The sequence below is a fragment of the Plectropomus leopardus genome, chromosome 17, assembly GCF_008729295.1.
Source record: "Plectropomus leopardus isolate mb chromosome 17, YSFRI_Pleo_2.0, whole genome shotgun sequence".
NCBI lineage: Eukaryota > Metazoa > Chordata > Actinopteri > Perciformes > Serranidae > Plectropomus > Plectropomus leopardus.
This window is the reverse complement of record NC_056479.1, coordinates 7434682-7453452: the sequence shown is the minus strand read 5'-3', so window position 1 is coordinate 7453452 and position 18771 is coordinate 7434682. Positions and strand designations below refer to the sequence as shown.

The window sequence follows — 18771 nt, the reverse complement described above, 5'->3', positions numbered from 1 at the left end:
GTCGATGTGCTCTCTACTGCCCCCCAGAGTACAGACGAGCTTACTAAAGACACAAAAATACACATAACTTTTATTACTCACTTTTTAAATATTTTATATAATTTATATATTGAACTTAATTTGACGGTTAAAAAAAGAAAACAACACTTCACATTCAATTAAAACATTTTAATTAACATTTAAATTAAAGACAAAGCTTGTAATACTGATGCAAGATAATTGTAAACATTTGATGAAAAAATAGTTTTCTTGATTTTTAATTACACCATTTCAATACACCTTAGCTGTCAGAAATAATGATATGCCACAAAGTTAACTTCGGCAGCATTCTTGGTCCAGGATTTTCAGTCAAAGAGCATAACAAAAGGAATATTTAAACAGCCAGAAAGAGACCGGAAGCTCACATCTAAATAGCATTTTGACAATGTGATGGCCAGTTTGTTCTCAGCTCCTCATTGATATAGTAATAAAGCCAGGCCACAAAGGGGAAGACTGTGATGGCAACAGCTGTTGAGACTCTGAGTATCCCGACTGGAGCCCTGATAGAGAAGAGTGGAGTAAAGATTAGGACAAAACACATACTGGGAAAAAAACAAAACAACTTTTTAATAGATCTAAACCACATTATGTAAGATTGGTTTTATTTGTAATAAGGATTTAATATAATTTTACCTTCCAGAGTGGCGACACAGAAGAAGCCAACCAATGGTTAACATGAGACCAGAAAATTCTCTAAAAGAGAAAAATTATAATTAAACATAAATTATTACTATTTAACCAAACCAGATTCACTTGAAATTTTATGAGCTTTTTTTTGTCTGTACTGGGTTTGTAACCCCAAGTGCATCATGATTTCACTGCTGTAAATAGCATAGAGAGAACTCTAATCATAAAAATAAAATGATATAATATATACTTATGCGCTACAAATCTGTATGACCATGCGTATACCTGTACACACTTACCTCAATGGTTGTCTCACCAATTTCACTTTATTTAGCGCAGACATTAGTGAAGATCTCTTTGCTTTTAATTAACACAACTCATCTTTCCATTATTATACATTTCCTGTTGCTTCACATTTCTTGTGACTACTTTAAAAAATACCTTTCTGAATATATATTATTTCAGGAGACATTACACCTAATACATACAATAAATCAAATAATTTGGAAATCTTAATACCTTCCCTTACCTTACCTTTCCCTTTTAACATCATTCAGAAATTTTTTTTAGACGTCATATTTTTAAACTATCATGATTAAATATTCCAAAACGACCTAAAGAGAGGGAACAGTAAAACCCAGCTAGCAACAACATTTTAATATAATGTTCAAAGAACGTTTTAAAGAAGGGTTTATCATTTCAAATTATGTCCCTATAAGGTTAAATGCTGACTAAGATGTAACATTATAACTGCAACGTCCTGAGGATGTTTTGTGATGTTGAGAGGTGAACGATCATAGAATGTTCTTTTTATAAATTGTTCCCACAATGTTACATGAGAAAAAAGGAAGAACATTTTAAAAGCAACATTCAGAGCATGTTATTGAGGTCTAAGATTACAGGACATTTTTTAATGAAAATGTAATGTAATGTGATATGTAAAACAGACAAACATTTATTGATGCTTACAGAGCATGTTACCCTATTCTTAAAGTTTGGGTAACATGCTCTGAAGAAGAACTTTCCAAGAACTTACTAACTTGCTGCTGAAAATGTTAATAAAACATTGCAGTGGTTGCATTGTACTGTTCTCAAAACGTTTTAAAAAACAGAAATTGCTGGCTGGGATAACCATTGATTAAGGGAACAGGGGTCCGAGTCAGACTGTCACTGCAGTCGGAGCGGAGGTATCATAATATCCCCCTGGCTTTAGAATGATTAAGTGAAAAAAAATAGGAAATCAGAGACACTTCTTTTAAAAAATGTGCAATGGATGCATACTTTGACTTGCAAAGTGCTTGTTAGATCACACAGTGCTGCAGACTCCACGTTTATTTGGAGTAAACAGTCAATAAAGGTAAGTAAGACTGAGTGTACCTGCCCTCCTCCTGCTGGAAGATGTCTGTGATTCTCTCTTTATAAAGTCTCCATCCCAACATGGAAACAACTGCGCTGGAAATCATCACATGGAGATCTGCAACACGCCTCCAGGGCAAAGTCTCTGCACAGACGGGAAAAAAACATGTAGAAATCAGCTCTGCAGCTTCTTATCAGCTTCACTGAACTGTAGCATCATGATAAAGCCACTTGATGGAGCTAAAAACACTGCAACAAATGCATTCCAGCTGAGTTCAACAATGTAAAGTATGGAAAACAGGAAAATAGAAACTGTCCCAGGAAAGGAAGTTCAGTGAAAGTTACTGAGCTCAGGATCATTTCTGAGGGATTTTATTCTCAATAAAAGATACTGCTTCTCCTACAACTACCACTACAGATCCAAATTGATCCGTGTACCTGTCACATTTGGTTTCAAACCAATCAAAGCACACAGGACTGCAGGGACACCATAACCAACCTGTAACAGAAACATGCTGGTTTTAATAACAAACCACGTTCAACGAAATGAAATCTAAAGAGTTCCAAAACATGCCAAATAAATGTACGATTACCATCCATAACCCTGCGTCTGGATCATTGATCTAAAGTCAAAACATAACATTTTAGGTTAATGATCACAATTTTAGAAAGATGCCTAAAAACAGTACATGATGTATGAAAAGCTCACCTGTACATATGTTGCAAGAGAGAAGAAGAAACACATGAAAACGTTGCATATTCGCCAAATGACAGCAATCCATGAGTCAGTGTGTCTCTCTTTACAAACTTCCCCCATTGCTGTTTCTTTCGTTTCACTTCACCGCCCGGGCCAGCGGGACGTAAAGATGAAGAAAGCAAACATCCCGACCTAGTAAGTCTACTTTGATAAAGCCGTGAGGGGTTTGTTTGGTTTTGTCTACAACATCTGCATGTTGCACTGAAATGTTTGGACATGAACCACAATTCACTCATCAAACAAACCACACACTCCCTTTTGACGTGATTTAGGCCCACAGATCATCATTATAGGCGGATGTTCTACTATTATTTGCAATTTGGGTTTTCATAACTGTCAGCACCACACCAAGAGATACAGTCCTATAATCAAAATACAGTTTTTTCGTATTGTCATCTAACATAATATTTCCTATTGTGGGTAGAAAAACCTCATACTGGTTTATTTCTATTTAAACTACAACAGATTAAATTTTAGGTTTTATCTGCCCTGGCTGCTCCGTACAACAAATCGAGCATCCATTCGCCAGGCCCGCAGTGATGCCAAGTTAGCCACAAGATAGCAATATGACTTCCGATATTTCTTTGCAAAGTAAAGCCATTACATTGTAAAATATTCCAATATTGTTTATTGCTTACAACAATACGCTTATCAGATAATCAACATAGTGTCAAACACGAAAAACAGGCTAGCTAATTAATATTTAATTTGTGTTAAAAATGAAAACAAACAAACAAAGAAGATGTAATCACAAAAATAGGCATATATATAAATAATTCATATAATGAATTATATGACCAATAATAAACATTACTATACAACTTTTATATTTTAATATAATAGCCTAATATAATAAGATCTTCCAGTGTGGGGATACTTTTGGCACTTTTTGATTATTAGATTGACTGTGTAAAGAAAGAATCCCTTGTATTGTAGGCTATATCGCTGCGACAGCTGATTATTTGATTATAAACACAAATGACTGACTGTTTTGATGACTAAACTGTTGGAATGCAGCAAAGTATATTTACTCAAACACTGTACTTGTACTTTGCTTGAAATATCAGTTTTATGCTACTTTATACTTCCACTCCACAAAATTTCTGATGGAAATAGGCCTACTGTTTTTTTATTTTTTTAATTAATTTGATACATTTAGTTACTTTGCAGATTCATATTAAAAATAGGTCTACAAAATATTAATTTGTATATTTGTATTAATTAAATACAAAAAAAACTGATTACTGATTAAAGTATGCAGCAGTATATAAGGTTATTACAGGTAGCTCCACCCAGCTAAAACATTAAAGGTAATATTAATGCATTACTAATTCTAATCCAGTGGCATTGCATATACTGCTTTGCATTATGACTATTTTAAATTTTGCCATTTTACCTGTATCGGGATGCAAATATTTAATACTGCACTTTTACTAAAGGAAGATTTGAAATGCAAGTAGGTTTTTACAAGTAGGTTTACAGCATGGACATATATGTATATATGTGTATGGTTTACAGCGCATATCAATGGTTTTACTGAACGATCTGAATATTTTACTAGTTTTCTAGTTTTATTTTGAAAACAAAACGCAACGTAATATCCGGTGTGGTCTGTGCTAGCTGCTGTTAGCTTGTTGTTAGCTCCGGGACGCTGTGGGTGTTGACATGTCAGTGTCACTTGGTCAGCTGATTGCGGGTCTTAAAGCTTCTCGGCTAGTACTGCTAGCCAGCTTAGTTAGCCTAGCCTAGCTGGATGTTTGTTTTTGTTAACGTTACTACATAGGTCGTTTTTAACGAAACCAGAAACTTAAAAAAAATCGTTATAATTTAACGCGTTTCAAACTGCTCTACTGTCGCTCCCGGTTCGTTTCGCGGCGTTAAGTTGGCGTTAGTAAGGCAGTAATTATTGTGGCTGGGAGGGTAGGGTGAAGTTGCTCTCCGTGTATCTGCATTGCAGCCCGGTGCTGCTGATGGAATTCAAACACACAACAATGGCGACTCCCAGTCCTAACAACTCAACAACACCTAGCAGCCACAACAGCAGCAATAACGCAGGATCTGCACCACACCACCACCACCAGTCCCAGTCTCAGCACATTACTACAATGAGCAGCATGCAGGGTAAGTGTAGGTGATGTGAAATATCTGCCGGGAGCTGGGAGCTCCCATTCTGCTGCAGTGAAGGTTAATGTTAGCAGGGCTAGCCGTGGGAGGCTCAGGCTACTCCCAGGACTGAAAATGATTCCCAAGGGAACGGACCAGTATTTTTCCCCAAGAGGAAACTACTGATTCTTAATTGTGCAAAATGTGTAAATGATTTCTTTGATTATTTCCAACGAAATGCATATAATGTCCATGTTACCATTTAGGCATTTTGTAATCACGTTACAACCTGTCCCCTCTTGTCGGGAAAATCGTTAAACTTCGTCTAAAGAATTGGTAATTACACATCTACAACCATAGCTTCTTATGTAATAAAGGGCAATTATAAAGTTTTTATTTCTTGAATTTTAAAAACCGCAAAGACACACAATTCCGCATAGGTGTAATCAGTGTGTCATCATACGTATGAATTGCAGCTCCCTTGACAGCATGACGTCTGCTATTCCCAAAGTAGGCTTCATGTCTTCCTCTCAACGAGAGCTATGTTAATGTTAAATATGCCGAACTGATCAGAACACCTTCACACGAAGAAATTATGTCAAGTCATCTTACATTTGGTTTATATGGTTGGCAATGTATAAAACCAAATTGAATCAATTGTAGGGTTTAATGGGGCTCCGTTCATTCTTTACAACGGTATGGTGCACTAGTGAGTACATGTACATACTGAATGTACTTGTATGGAGTGAAGTCAGTGAAACCTGAAGCTGCTCTGGCCTTTTGAGCACTTGCCAACAGAAATATCTCAAACCAGTCTCTTCATTCCCAACACAAACAAACCAAATGCTTATTTCAATGCTATATTTTTGTACAAACAGTGTCTCATTTTAACTTTCAGAGTCCAACACCTGCTGGAGATGTCAGAGTGAAACAGGTAGCTATACACTTCATTGAATTAGTAGAGTAGGACAAGCAGTTTGATTAGAAACCCATTCAAGTTTTCATTCATTATACACAATGACAGAGTGAACATAACTATGGAAAAAACATAAAATAAAATGCTTCATTAGGGTTGGTAGAGCCCTCCATTTTCTCATGCAGGCAGTGTGAGTGTCTTTTTTTGATCAAGTTTGACCTTTCAGCTAGTTCAAGAGTCCTATATGGTAATGTTAAATATAGTTTATCATTTTTGGTTGATTTATTTTTTGATTTAACATAAATTGATCAATACAGTCAGGCCTATGAATAGGTTGCATTTCTGATTTTTATAGAACTGGCAACCCTCTTTATAAAGAATAAAATGCTACTACCTTAATTAAAACTGCAGTTGTTAACTTTTATGAAACAAACTTTTTGTTAGATTTGCCGAAACTGTCACTATATCCACACTGCATGCAATGAGATAGATAGTATGTCAAAAAATCTCTTGTTCCTGTGCCTCCTTGTAGTGCTTTTTAAGGACTTTTGCTCGGGTCTGAATAAAAACATCAAATCAGAGCTGAGGAGTCTTTGACGCAGCTGTCAATCATGTCAGTCCCTGCTTGTGAACTGCAGTCAAACTGTCAAACAAACAAATGTCAATCAATATTCTGTCACTGCATTGACTATTTCTTGCCCTAAATGTTTTCAGAAATATACTTAAGTGTACTGTTTAGCTGTAAAATGAGAACGTTTGTGCTGGTCAGTGGGTGGTGTTTTGTTTCATGTCAACTTTTTTCAGCATGGTGGCTGTGGCACAAACGTATTCATATACAGCTGAACAGTACACTAAGAAATGTGTCCAAAAACATATTTTAGTGCACTGTTAAGCTGTAAAGTAAGAACTTTGTTCTGGCTGGTGGGCAGTACTTATTTTTTTGGCTTGACTGTTTTCAATTTGGCAGCCGGGTCACAAACTCTCATTTTACATCTTAACAGTACACTAATATATGTTTCTGAAAATGTTTGAGGTGAGAAATAGGCAATGCAGTAACAGAATCGTGATTCATATTTGATCAGCATTGCTTAGTTTGACAGTTTGACCGCAGTTCACGTGCAGTGATTGACAGCTGTGTTAGCGACTCCTTGGATCTAATTGGTTGTTTACGTGAAACACTAGGAGGGGGCAGAAGAACATAATATTTTCACAGGCTATCTGTCTCATTAAATACTTGGGATACAGTGACACTTTCAGCAAATATGACAAAAGTTGTTCTCATAAAAATTACAAACTGCAGTTTTAATCCTAACACTGATAATAATCCAGGCTTTAAATCCTCGATGTATTTGATTTTATAATCATAATTTATCACGTATTAGACTGTTAGCCCTGTTGTGTAATTCTATGCTTTCATTCACTTTTTCCTGACCATATTTCACCTTTTACCTTACTGCTGCTAATTTATGATTCCTAACTCCTGACATGATGCTGAATGATGGTGAGCTGTGCCAAGAAAATGTTTATTAAACTTTAAAATGTTTTTCATGATAGTAAATCCCTTTTTTGTTTTATCTGCAGTTCATTTTGCCTCCTCCATCTTCTGTTACACTAACTGTCACACACCCTACTCAAATGCTCGTAGTTGTTTCATAAATGCGTGTGCATGCTAATGCATTACCCTCCAGATGATGCATTGAAACCTTCGATAGATACTGAATGTTTGACATGTTAGCAAAGCAAGGCCAATTTCTGTGATTATTTGAAACAGAAACTGCAGGATTCCTGTTAGACCCATCTTGTAGGGTGAAACAGGCTCCCTTTTTTATTGCAGGAAGAGGGGATTTAGAAAAGGGAGGTAATATAGGTCTCACTAACATAAGGAGTCTCTTAGCCGACATAACAAGCTGGCAAAGTGAAGGTGAAATATGAAGAAAATAAAAGCTGTCTTCTCACCTCTAGGGTTTCAGATAAACCTGTCTGGAGCTCCCCCAAGTAAGCCAAACCTCTTTTGCTTCAGCACCAACAGTTCTCATCCCTTTGTTTCCGCCTGACAGTCTGGTATGGGGGAGTCTGTCCTGCTGTTCTCAACTAATCCAAGTCAAGACTTCCGATGGGTTCAAGTAGGCTTGTGCCGCTAGCTGACAGCTCAGTGCTTAAAGGGATAGTTAAAATGTTCTGAAGTGGGGTTGTATGGGGTTCTTATCCATAGACACTATATTACATACAGAAGATGTCATTTGGAGAAGCAGGCTGGAGTCCAAGCTAAGCAACCTGCTGCTGTGGATGGGGGCCAGCAACAACATTTTTTTTACCCACCTAAAAATAATAAATATCTGTGCACTACATTGAAAATATTTTCAACGCCTCACCTTATAATCAGAGTGTTTTACAACGGTAAAAAACAAGCCATTTAACACCCTCAAAGCCAAACTCCATTGAGAGAAACAATGATTTAACATTGCTCAACACAGGAGGTGCTGGTCTTCCGCTTCCTCGAACAGTGAGTTTGTTGGTTTTGTTGTGTGACTTTGGTGTTTAATAGGGTGAGTTCGGATTCACTAAAAGTAGCAACAGACCTGCAGCTCGTGTGCTCAGTGTGCTAAAATGACTGTTTTTGTTTATGGAGTCTGGTGGCATTGACACAAGTAAAGACGGAGAACTGAAGCAGTCAACAGTTTTCCATTTGGAACGGGCTGTTTGAAAGAATGGTTTGAAAGAGGTGAAATACTCTAATTATAGCCTACACTTAGGCTCATAGAGACTTTTAAGGCTGAACATTTTTTGGTGGCGAAAACAGGTTTTGTAGCTGGCCCCCCTCCACAGCAGTAGATTGCTTAGCTTCAATGTTGGACTCCAGCCTGCTTCTTCAAACTAAGGACATTCTGACTGACATCTTCTGTGCAAAATACACAGACTATGGATAAGTACCCCACACAACACTACTTAAAAAAATCTGAACTTTCCCTTTAACATGACTTGTTCAGATAACAGGATCTAATAAAGCTGCAGCCTTGAATTTTTATTACATTTACAAAGAGGGTTAATAAACCACTTTTACTTTCATATCAACTACTGCAGAAATAACGTGCTGCCTTAAAAAGTGCAATTTAGTGTCCTACTTCTTGTCATAAACAATAACAGGTAAGTTTAATTTTTTTCTCATCGGCACAAGCCTAAAATTCAGAGCTTCCATTGATGTTTGAAGATCCACTGAAGTGATTTTTACTGTCCTCCCTCGGTGTGATAGAAGAATTCTCCCAACTAAACTGTGTTTTCATTAATTTTCTCATTAAATTCAGTAATGGAAGCTCTACCTTACTGGTTTTCAGTGTGCAACTAACAAGCAAAAGTAGTGCCTGTAGTGTTTGTCTTTTTTTTTTTTTTGGCATGGATGCACCTCAGCATAGCACTTGCTTGTCGAGACAAGGTACACACACTCCAAAGTTGTCATTTCAAGCAATGTTTTCCATTCAAGCCAATTGGAATTCAAGCGCACACATTCTTGTGGTTGGTATTTTGGGTGGAGCAAGCGTGGAGCGCTTTGCTACAATTCAAGGTGAAATCAAAGCAGTTGGCCTTGAGAAGCATGTCATATATTAGTGTTTTCTTTTTTTCTCTCTATTTATTTGATGTTTCTGTGTGGGTTGGTGTGTGTCTGCACTGTGAATGTAGGTGTTTGGGGTTTTAGCAGCATGCTGTGTTTTTGTTTCTGCATCAAACGTTAGGATTTGTATATTTGAGTGTAAGACTGTGGTGAGTGTGTTCAGTTCTGCTGAAAGCTTGAGAGCAGCAAACTCATGATTAGCTCAGCGTGTTAGGCTGCTGCTGACCAGGTAATATCAACATTAGATAAGGTTGGGTGATTTGACACTTTATACAGTGAGAGGATAAAAAAAAAATCAACTTTCACAGTCATCATATTGCAAATCAGAGGGCCCTAGAATAAATAATAGAGTATTTACTTAATCATGGTATATACCAGTACTGCAATATACAAATACATCTAAAACAAACAGAGAAATAAATTGTGATACCTTATCGCCCACTCTTACAATGAGGACAATCTAGTACCATAGATTTAAGTGTAAGAGTGAGTAGGGGTGTAATGATACATCACTCTGGATCAATATATTTATTCAGTGAACAACAATCCAGTATCTTTGATCCAAACTAAAAACATCTTTAAGATACGCCCTTATTTTGAATTTTACATTGCACATCTGTCACCATTTTTGTTCAAGCGCATCTCCTTCCTGATAATTCAGACATCATCAGGCAGACAATGGTAAACAGCCAAGAAAAAGACAATGAGGACATTTAATAATCTAGTCTCATATAGATGACATGCCACTGAATTGCATCGAGTCAAAAATGTTTTGATATAATCCACAAATAATGTTTTATCCAAAGAATGGATGTTATATTGTGCCATGAGGAAACTTGTGAATTGCACCCCTAATGTATAGTCATAACGCAAACAGAATTTTAATAAAAACATGATATAATGTGATATAATGAACTTTCAATGGTTTTAGCAAATGCTGTTTTGCAAATAAAGCCTCTCTTGAAGGCTGAACAGTATGCATTCATACTTTACATTCATTCTTGACATGAGTGAAGTAAAGGAGCAATAAACACTGAAGGTCATATTCTGTATTTTTCTTTGTGTTAAGAAGTTCCATGAAAAGACCAAATGTAATGATGTGTTCAACTGTCTGTGGCCCATTGGTTTATTTAAAAATAATAATAATTTAAAAAAAAGACACGGCTAGACATACTAACTTCCTAGCTGCAGGTCATTGTAGTTTTAGACAAAGAGGAGGAAATAATGCCTTTGTTTGGGACTATTTTCAGCAGTGCATTAATCTACATTTGGTGCTCTTGTGAGTATTTGAGATTGAGTCAATAAACTACAGTGTGTGTGTTTGTGGTAATGATGGAACATGTCACTCAGAGACACAGAATGGTTCAATCATGTGTTTTTGATAGTTTTTGGAAAACAGTGTCGCTTGTGTCACAGAAAAGGAGATACTTTCAGTCTTGGTTTTGGTCTTTTCATGGATTTGTTGACAAAAAGAAAAAAATAAAGAATATCATCACTTATCCCAGGCTCATAGGTGAGTATACTTTTTGAAATATGACAGCAAATTTAGAATGTCTTTTCCAAAATATCCATGTATTGTGATGCAGAAGTTGTCAGTTCCTATCCCCTTGTTCTATGGAAAGCATGACATTCATGAATTTGAGTAAATTTGTATAAATTTACTTGTCTCCTCATTCCCTGTTATCATTTTATGGTTTGTGTTGTTTTCACTCACTTATAATTCTGACTTTCCATGCGAGTTTAATTTGCTTTTGGTCTTGCTCAATCCTCAACATGTGTTACTTCAGTTAAGATCTGATCACATATAATGTTTCTTTTGCCCGATCAGGTAAACGCAAAGCCCTGAAGCTGAACTTTGCCAACCCTCTAATCGCACCCACGACCAGATTCACACTGAACACGGCCGGGCCGCCCTTTCAGAACCCGCACATGTGAGTAGACCTTCGTCCTTCATCATGTCAGTCCTGTAAAATAAAGCCAGTGTTACTAAGTTTAGATATTTTGCTTGTTGTTTGGCAGAGAGAGGCTGAGAACACACAGTATCGAGTCATCAGGAAAGTTGAAGATCTCTCCGGAGCAGCACTGGGACTTCACAGCCGAGGATCTCAAAGATCTGGGCGAGATCGGCCGAGGGGCTTACGGCTCTGTCAATAAGATGGTGCACAAGCCGAGCAACCAGATCATGGCAGTCAAGGTGATTTATCTCAAATATGTAGATATCCAGGTGCAATTTTCAAGTCGTCTACAGGTGTTTGATTATACTTTCTTTTGCAGAGAATCCGGTCGACAGTTGATGAGAAGGAACAGAAGCAGCTGCTGATGGACCTGGACGTGGTCATGAGAAGTAGTGATTGTCCTTACATCGTGCAGTTTTATGGCGCTCTGTTCAGAGAGGTGACACAAAGTTGCATTTCGACTTATAATTCTCATTAATAAATAAGAAAGCGCTGTATTTCAATTTCTCTATAACACAATTTCTTGTGTTTTAGGGGGACTGTTGGATTTGTATGGAACTTATGGCTACCTCGTTAGACAAATTTTACAAATTTGTATATTGCTCATTAGACGAAGTGATTCCAGAAGAAATATTAGGAAAAATAACATTAGCTGTAAGTTTTTGTGACCCTTTTTTTAAAAAAAAATAAAGACACCTCATTTTCGGCTGCTGCTGCTTAAACTTCTCTGTGTTTTTCAGACTGTGAAGGCACTTAACCACTTAAAAGAAAACTTGAAAATAATACACAGAGGTAAGACGATACCTAATCTCGTTCATTCTAATTTCGCACACCTTTAGATGTCTTTTAACCACGTTTCTCTTCACCCTCCCTCAGACATTAAGCCGTCAAACATCCTCCTGGACAGGAACGGCAACATAAAGCTGTGTGACTTTGGCATCAGCGGTCAGCTGGTGGACTCTATCGCCAAAACCAGAGATGCAGGCTGCAGACCATACATGGCAGTAAGTAACACTTGTGGTTAAGTAAATGGTCACAACAGATTATTATGCTCTGTGCCAGCGATACACATGACAGGAGGCATTATGATTTTGGGTTGTCTGGCTGTCAGTCTGTCCATGCATTCGTACCATCCTGATGATCACAATATTTTAAGACTGCCTTGAAGAAATTTCTTCAAATTTGGCACAAACGTCCACTTAGATTCAAAAATGTTTCAATGGGATTATAGTGGTCATGGGTCAAAGGTCAAGTTCTCTGTGACCTCATCCATCTGATACTCCTGAACAGGATATCTCAAAAACACCTTGAGGGAATGTCTTTAAATTTGGCACAAATGTTCACTTGCACTGAAGAACAAACTGATTAAATTTCCGACGTTAAAGGTCAAGGTCACTGTAACCATTGCGTTCATCTCAATCTCCAGAAAGCAATATCTCAAGAAAGCCTTGGGGCAATTTCTTCACGTTTGGCACAAACTTCCACTTGGACTCAACGATGAACTGATCAGATTTTGGTGGTCAAAGGTCAAGGTCGCTGTGACCTGACAAAACATGTTCTTTGCCATAACTCAAGAATTCATACACTAATTATGACAAAATTTCACATCAGTGTATAATAGGATAAAATGATGAAGTGTTTATACAAAAGGAAATGTCTAAGCCCAAACCAAGATAAACCTGATGAAGTCACTCTGACATCATCATGGGTTTTTTTTTCAGCACAGAGCACCAGAGAATATTTATACAACAGCTCTCACAGGCAGAGTTGAGCTCTCCATGACGGGTATACTTGATGTGTAATGATAACAAATCTTGATGTATGTGTCTATAGAATTGGTGGAGTTTTCCTTAAGAAAAAAAAAAGACCTATCAGTTAATTCATTGATTGAATGTCCATCAAGAATCCTAGAGCCCAAGATGATGTCTTCAAAGTGCCTGTTTTAGCCAAATAACAGACCAACATCTAAAGATATTCATTTACAATGACACAAAATGATGATAAGCAGCAGATCCACACATTTAGAAGCTGAGTGATTGCCATTTGTGCACCGTAAAATACTTATACGATCAATTGGATCTCACTATCTCTACTGCGTGTTAATGAGGCCATGTTTTTGGTGAGCCGCCAGTGAGTGTGTAAACATATGCGAGTGCATGCAACATAATTGAGGAGCACCAAATCTTTGGCAGTTCAAAGAAGTGATCTCAGCGTGTCGTCATCACTCGAGGTTATTTTCTCTCGAGGGGTTACGTCCCCCTTCCTCCTCTCAGCCGCCCCCCGGTCTCTCCACAGCAGTTTCCATTCTAAATTTGGTTAGGCACTATCATGACCCAGCGGCACACCACCACCTCACACACATACACACACACACACTCTGCCCTCTGAAAAGCCGAAGCAGGGAGCTTCATTCATGACGTGGGTTGAAGGAAGTCACAGGAGCTTCCCACGGCTGTGAGCTCAGACAGCAGGAATCTCAACTCCAGTTTCTTGTTTCCAGCTGGCAGACTCTCCAGGTGTTTGATCACTGCGGTGCTGGTTACTGCAGGTTTTATGACGTAGAAAAATTGACCTCAGTACAGCTGGGGAGCATGACTTCTTGTTTGGATATGAGGCCACAACTGAGTATAGACAACATGCTCTTTCGCTCTTTAGCATTAGAGTGTTGGATGCATGGGTTTTCACATCACCAGAAGGTCTTATTTACAACTTTTTGTGGTCATGGTTGAGATGATGGTGTTTGGCTGTAATGCTGTTTAGAGCAGCAACTAACAATTACTGTCATTATTTTAATAAACAGATTATTAAGTCCATAAAATGTCAGAAATTAGAACAAATGAGGAGGACTCACATCTGTTCTATTGTTACTGTTACACCTTTTCTATCTCTTAGCATTATGAACAGAATCTCTATTTTAAAAAATGCCCGTTAAAAGAATGCTTCGACCCCTAAATGTTCATATTGATATCATTTACTTACCCTGTGTTATGCTGAATAAACAAAGAAAACATTTTTTTCTTGCACACTTCGACAGTGAATTAATAATATAAAAACTGAGAAAAGATTCGATGAATTGGAGTCATAGGGGTTTAACGACAGCAAAACTATAACAAAACATCCATTTATCAGTTTTATCGAGAATTCTCTCCAATTTTAGATTCTTTGTTCAGAAAAAGAAAGTTTTCTTTCACAAATTCTATGTAAGACTTGGTGAGTAATTGAAATGCAAATGGTCATTTATGTGGTGAAGTATTCCTTTAACAGCAGTAGGGAAAAAATCAGTTCTTAATAATAAGAGATAGAAAAGATACATATCTTCACTTTGGAGAAGCTGAAACCATAAAACAGTTAATTGATTATTAAAAACTGCTGTCTAATTGTTTCCCCACTAATGCTGTTTATAGTTAAAACAATTTATTTGCTGTGATTGTGGAGACTAAACACTTTTAGTCTTGGCAGATGTGAGCGGGCTCTCTGCAGCATTCAGCTGCTGTTCCATAAAACCCATCAGTGCTGCAGCACAGACTGTCCCACTCTGCTGGGTGACATCAGCATCTAAATCAGGCCTGTAAATGGGCCAGCGAGGTGCTTCCTTCTCTCCGCACAGCAGCAGGAGATTTTTCTGCAGCCTCCCCACACACTTCATAACCACGTCTGTTCTGCGGTTTGCGATGAACCGGAGGCGAGGTTGTAAATGACAGAATTGGCAGAAGTGATCGTGTGAGGCATGCAGAGCCACGCTGCAGGAACATGCTCCTCATGTGTGAGCTGGAGAGCTGATGGCATCTTGCTGTGCAGGTGAAAACATGCCCAGAGGTGATGAGCTGTCTTGGTGTTCTCGGGGGCGTGTTTGTCAAGCAGTGGATTTGTTTTGACTCAGTTTGAGGCTGAACACCTGTTTCTGGTACTCAGAATGACGTTAAAGAAACATTTTAGGCTCCCACATGGGCTTTAATATTAAATACTTTTCCTTTTTAAAAAGCTAAAAGTTAAAAATGCTGGATCAGTTGTTTACACACAGCTTGGTGCTGTCGAAGTGAACAAGTTTTGTGGTGATGGGCAGAGGAGGTCTGAGGGAGCTTTCTGTCTGCTAATACTGAGAAAGAGATGAGGCTTTGAATTTAACACACACAGTGACATCTGGTGGTTCTCAAGACTCACAGCAACCCTCTCAGATTGCACCACACCTCTCTAGGGTTGCACAATATGCACAAAACAAAGCATATTGCAATTATTTTGAGAAATTTTCCGATTTTAGCGTGTATTTAATTATGAATGAAAAAAAAACATATATAAAAATGATAATCATGTATTTTTTTGCTAGTCTGTGTAAACAAGCATGTTCCCCTATGCTAAATATGATTTGTAGGTCTGTAGCACCACACTGCTTGCATTTATGGCAAATTTAATCTGTATCAAAAAATCGCAGCCTCTGTGATATGGATGTATAGTAATCCCACCAGTATGTCCTGTACATATGGCAGAATTAACTATAAAGTTGACCGTGACCTTTATTGAATGCAGTTAGATGAATTGTGCCGCCCTACACCTCTTTGATTTTAAATGTTTGAGCTATTATATAAAACTGTAACGATTAATAAATTACTTGTCATCTATTGAATTTTCAACTAATTTGATTATCATTTTAGTAATATATTTTAAATAAATGAATAAAATTCTCTGATTCAATCTTCTTAAATGTGAATATTTTCTGGTTTCTTTACTCATCTACAAAAGCAAGTTGATTGTCTTTGAAATGTGGACATCACAAGGCATTTAGGAAACACTAATTGGCATTTTATAGACCAAACAGCTTTGTAAAAATAAGCCTTATTCAAATACTACTTCAGATTTTACAAATATTACTTCTACTTAGTTGGCTTCAGATGAAAATGTTGCCACACTCGTGATTGTGTACAGTGCTATGTTTTCAGTTTTTCTCCTCTTGTTTTATCCAGTCCATGTGTGTATCATTAGATCACAGTGTTTAGCTGAAAACGTGCTAAACTGAAGCACCAACTCAGGTTATTTTTTCAAAGCGTCTTTTTGCCATATGAACATTTTGATGGTCATAAATCCATACAGTATGGATTTTTTTTGGCTGTTTACCAGGGTTGGATATTAACTTCTTTGTGTACCTGCTGATTGATAACTTCTGTATTTTTGGCTGGTAAGTGAAGCAAATCTAGCAGCCACTTGCATATTTTACTAGCATTTGTCTAGTGCTAATTTCTAACCCTGCTGTCTGCTCTTGTGTATGAACTCAAATTTGAATGTTTCCTGTTTGATTTTCAGCCGGAACGAATAGACCCCAGTGCGTCCAGGCAGGGCTACGACGTCCGTTCAGATGTTTGGAGTTTGGGAATCACACTGGTGAGTCTTCGCTTGACACCGATAGTTAAAAATAAAAAAAAATAGCCATTTTTAAGTGCCTCACATCTTTAGTTATCTGTAGACCTTTACATGTTATTTCACTCATGACTTGTAGTTTTAAAATACCAGTTTGTCCTGATCATGTTTATGCATATTGTGTTTCAGTATGAGCTGGCCACGGGGAGGTTCCCTTACCCAAAATGGAACAGTGTGTTTGACCAGCTGACCCAGGTGGTGAGGGGAGACCCACCACAACTCAGCAACTCGGAGGATAGGCGCTTCTCTCCCAAATTCATCTCCTTTGTCAATGTGTGGTAAGAAAACACTGCTGGGAATGCATTTACAGCAACGTTTTACAGTTGTAAAATTGGAAAAACTGTGTTTTGAATTGAAATAATGTTCTAATGTCAGGAAATTGAAGCTGTTAGAAGTGGGCTGTAACAGATGTTTTCATGGAGTACAAACTGCTGCTGCTTGCTTGTGTGTCCATCTGGTGGACAAATAGCTGAACTGCATCCTCCCACTTTTAACATTTTTTTTTTTTTTGTTCTTTTTAAGCCTTACAAAGGATGAGTCGAAAAGGCCAAAGTACAAAGAGCTACTGGTGAGTTAACCATGAAGGCTACTGGCCTCTCTGTATATAATTGTAAAATAATGTATTACATTGATTAAAATCTAGTTATATGTTTTTTTTCTCACATTCTGTTTTTTAATGCATCCATTCTTGGTACAGTTGTAGCTTTATGCATTATGTTTATGGTTTGTCCGTCCATCTGTCTGTGCATTCATCCTTCCCATTCTCAAAATCAGTATCTTAAACTTTTTGAGGTTTTTTATTTTCAAATTTGGCACAAATGGCCACTTGGACTAAACAATGACCTTATTGTATTATTTTTTATTTATTTTTTTGGTCGAAGGTAAACGTCACTTTGACCTCATGTTTGTCTCATTTTCAAGAAGGCTTTCTGTGAATTTCCTCAAATTTGGCAAAAATGTCCACATGAAGTTACGTGTAAAGCATCCACATTGCATAATTTGTGGCTTATTTGCAGCAGTGTCCATATTGTAAGCATTGTCAACTGTCATGGCTACATATGACTCTGGACAAACATGGATCTAAACTGTAACTTAACTGACAGGTTCAGGGAGGCATACAACCATGAGGCAGTAATTCTGTTTTTTGTTTTGTTTTGTAAAAGTTTATATTGATGTATAACTATTTTCTTTTCTTTTTCCAATACAGAAAGATCCGTTCATTCAGATGTACGAGGAGCGCTCGGTCGATGTAGCGGGTTACGTCTGCAGGCTCATGGATCAAATGCCAGCGTCTCCCAGCTCGCCTATGTATATGGACTGATAGCACGACAAGATAGAAATACATCAATAAATATACACCAGTCTGCAACAATAAATACACTAAAAAAAAGACAAAGTAAACAAAACAAATCCTTGTGTAAATTTGCTTGGTCCCCTTATTGCAGTGTTAAAAAGAGAATTGTAAAGCCTAAAAAAAAAACCAACACCATTTGCAATAAAAGTGGTGTTCATTTCAGTCATGTCTGTATAATATATCAACACTTCTGTTTCTCTCTTGTTCACAAACACAGACGCACAGTCATGTAAGTATAATAGCAGCTGAATCAATCAATCATATGGTCTTGACTCATCTTAAAGAGGACACATCTCAGTGGTTAGTACAGTGATTTAAGACAAAAAAATAATAATAATAACGTGGAACTTGTATTTATAGAACCAGAAAAAAAATCGTGGAGTATTTGATTTGGAGATTCTTCAACATACTGGAATCATGCTCTTTGTGAATTGTCCCACCTCTTCCATGTGCGTAACTGAAAGCATTGTGTTTGGTATCTTAATGGAACTTTGCTTCTCTGGGTATAAAGCAGTTAAAAAGTGTCGGTGGTCAGAATCATGGTAGACCTGCAGTTCAGTCAGTGCTGAGAGGCTGCTGTCCTCACTGTACAGTGGACTATATGCTGATATATGAATAAAGAAAGTCAAAGGAAAAGTGTCTTTTGTC

At 37.5% G+C, this 18771-nt stretch overlaps 2 protein-coding genes across 4 annotated transcripts; one reads left to right on the top strand and one right to left on the bottom strand.

Annotated features, from left to right (window-relative positions):
* Positions 1 to 220: 220 nt before the first annotated feature.
* On the bottom strand, positions 221 to 2843 carry tmem220 (transmembrane protein 220). Its single transcript, XM_042505661.1, has 6 exons — positions 2732 to 2843; positions 2616 to 2645; positions 2461 to 2521; positions 2044 to 2167; positions 673 to 732; positions 221 to 539 (listed from the first exon to the last, which is right to left on the bottom strand). Exons 1-6 carry the CDS (start codon positions 2837 to 2839, stop codon positions 407 to 409), a joined length of 516 nt encoding a protein of 171 aa, XP_042361595.1. The 5' UTR covers positions 2840 to 2843; the 3' UTR covers positions 221 to 406.
* Positions 2844 to 4449: 1606 nt separating this feature from the next.
* LOC121956465 (dual specificity mitogen-activated protein kinase kinase 4-like) lies at positions 4450 to 18759 on the top strand. Of its 3 annotated transcripts, XM_042504694.1 has the most exons (13): positions 4450 to 4900; positions 5781 to 5816; positions 7761 to 7793; positions 11234 to 11336; positions 11425 to 11599; positions 11680 to 11799; positions 11895 to 12014; positions 12101 to 12152; positions 12237 to 12364; positions 16656 to 16733; positions 16899 to 17047; positions 17292 to 17337; positions 17977 to 18759. In XM_042504694.1, exons 1-13 carry the CDS (start codon positions 4750 to 4752, stop codon positions 18088 to 18090), a joined length of 1305 nt encoding a protein of 434 aa, XP_042360628.1. In that variant the 5' UTR covers positions 4450 to 4749; the 3' UTR covers positions 18091 to 18759. The 3 variants fall into 3 exon arrangements, with proteins under 3 accessions (XP_042360628.1, XP_042360629.1, XP_042360630.1); XM_042504695.1 differs by lacking the exon at positions 7761 to 7793; XM_042504696.1 differs by lacking the exons at positions 5781 to 5816; positions 7761 to 7793.
* The last annotated feature ends 12 nt before the right edge of the window (positions 18760 to 18771 follow it).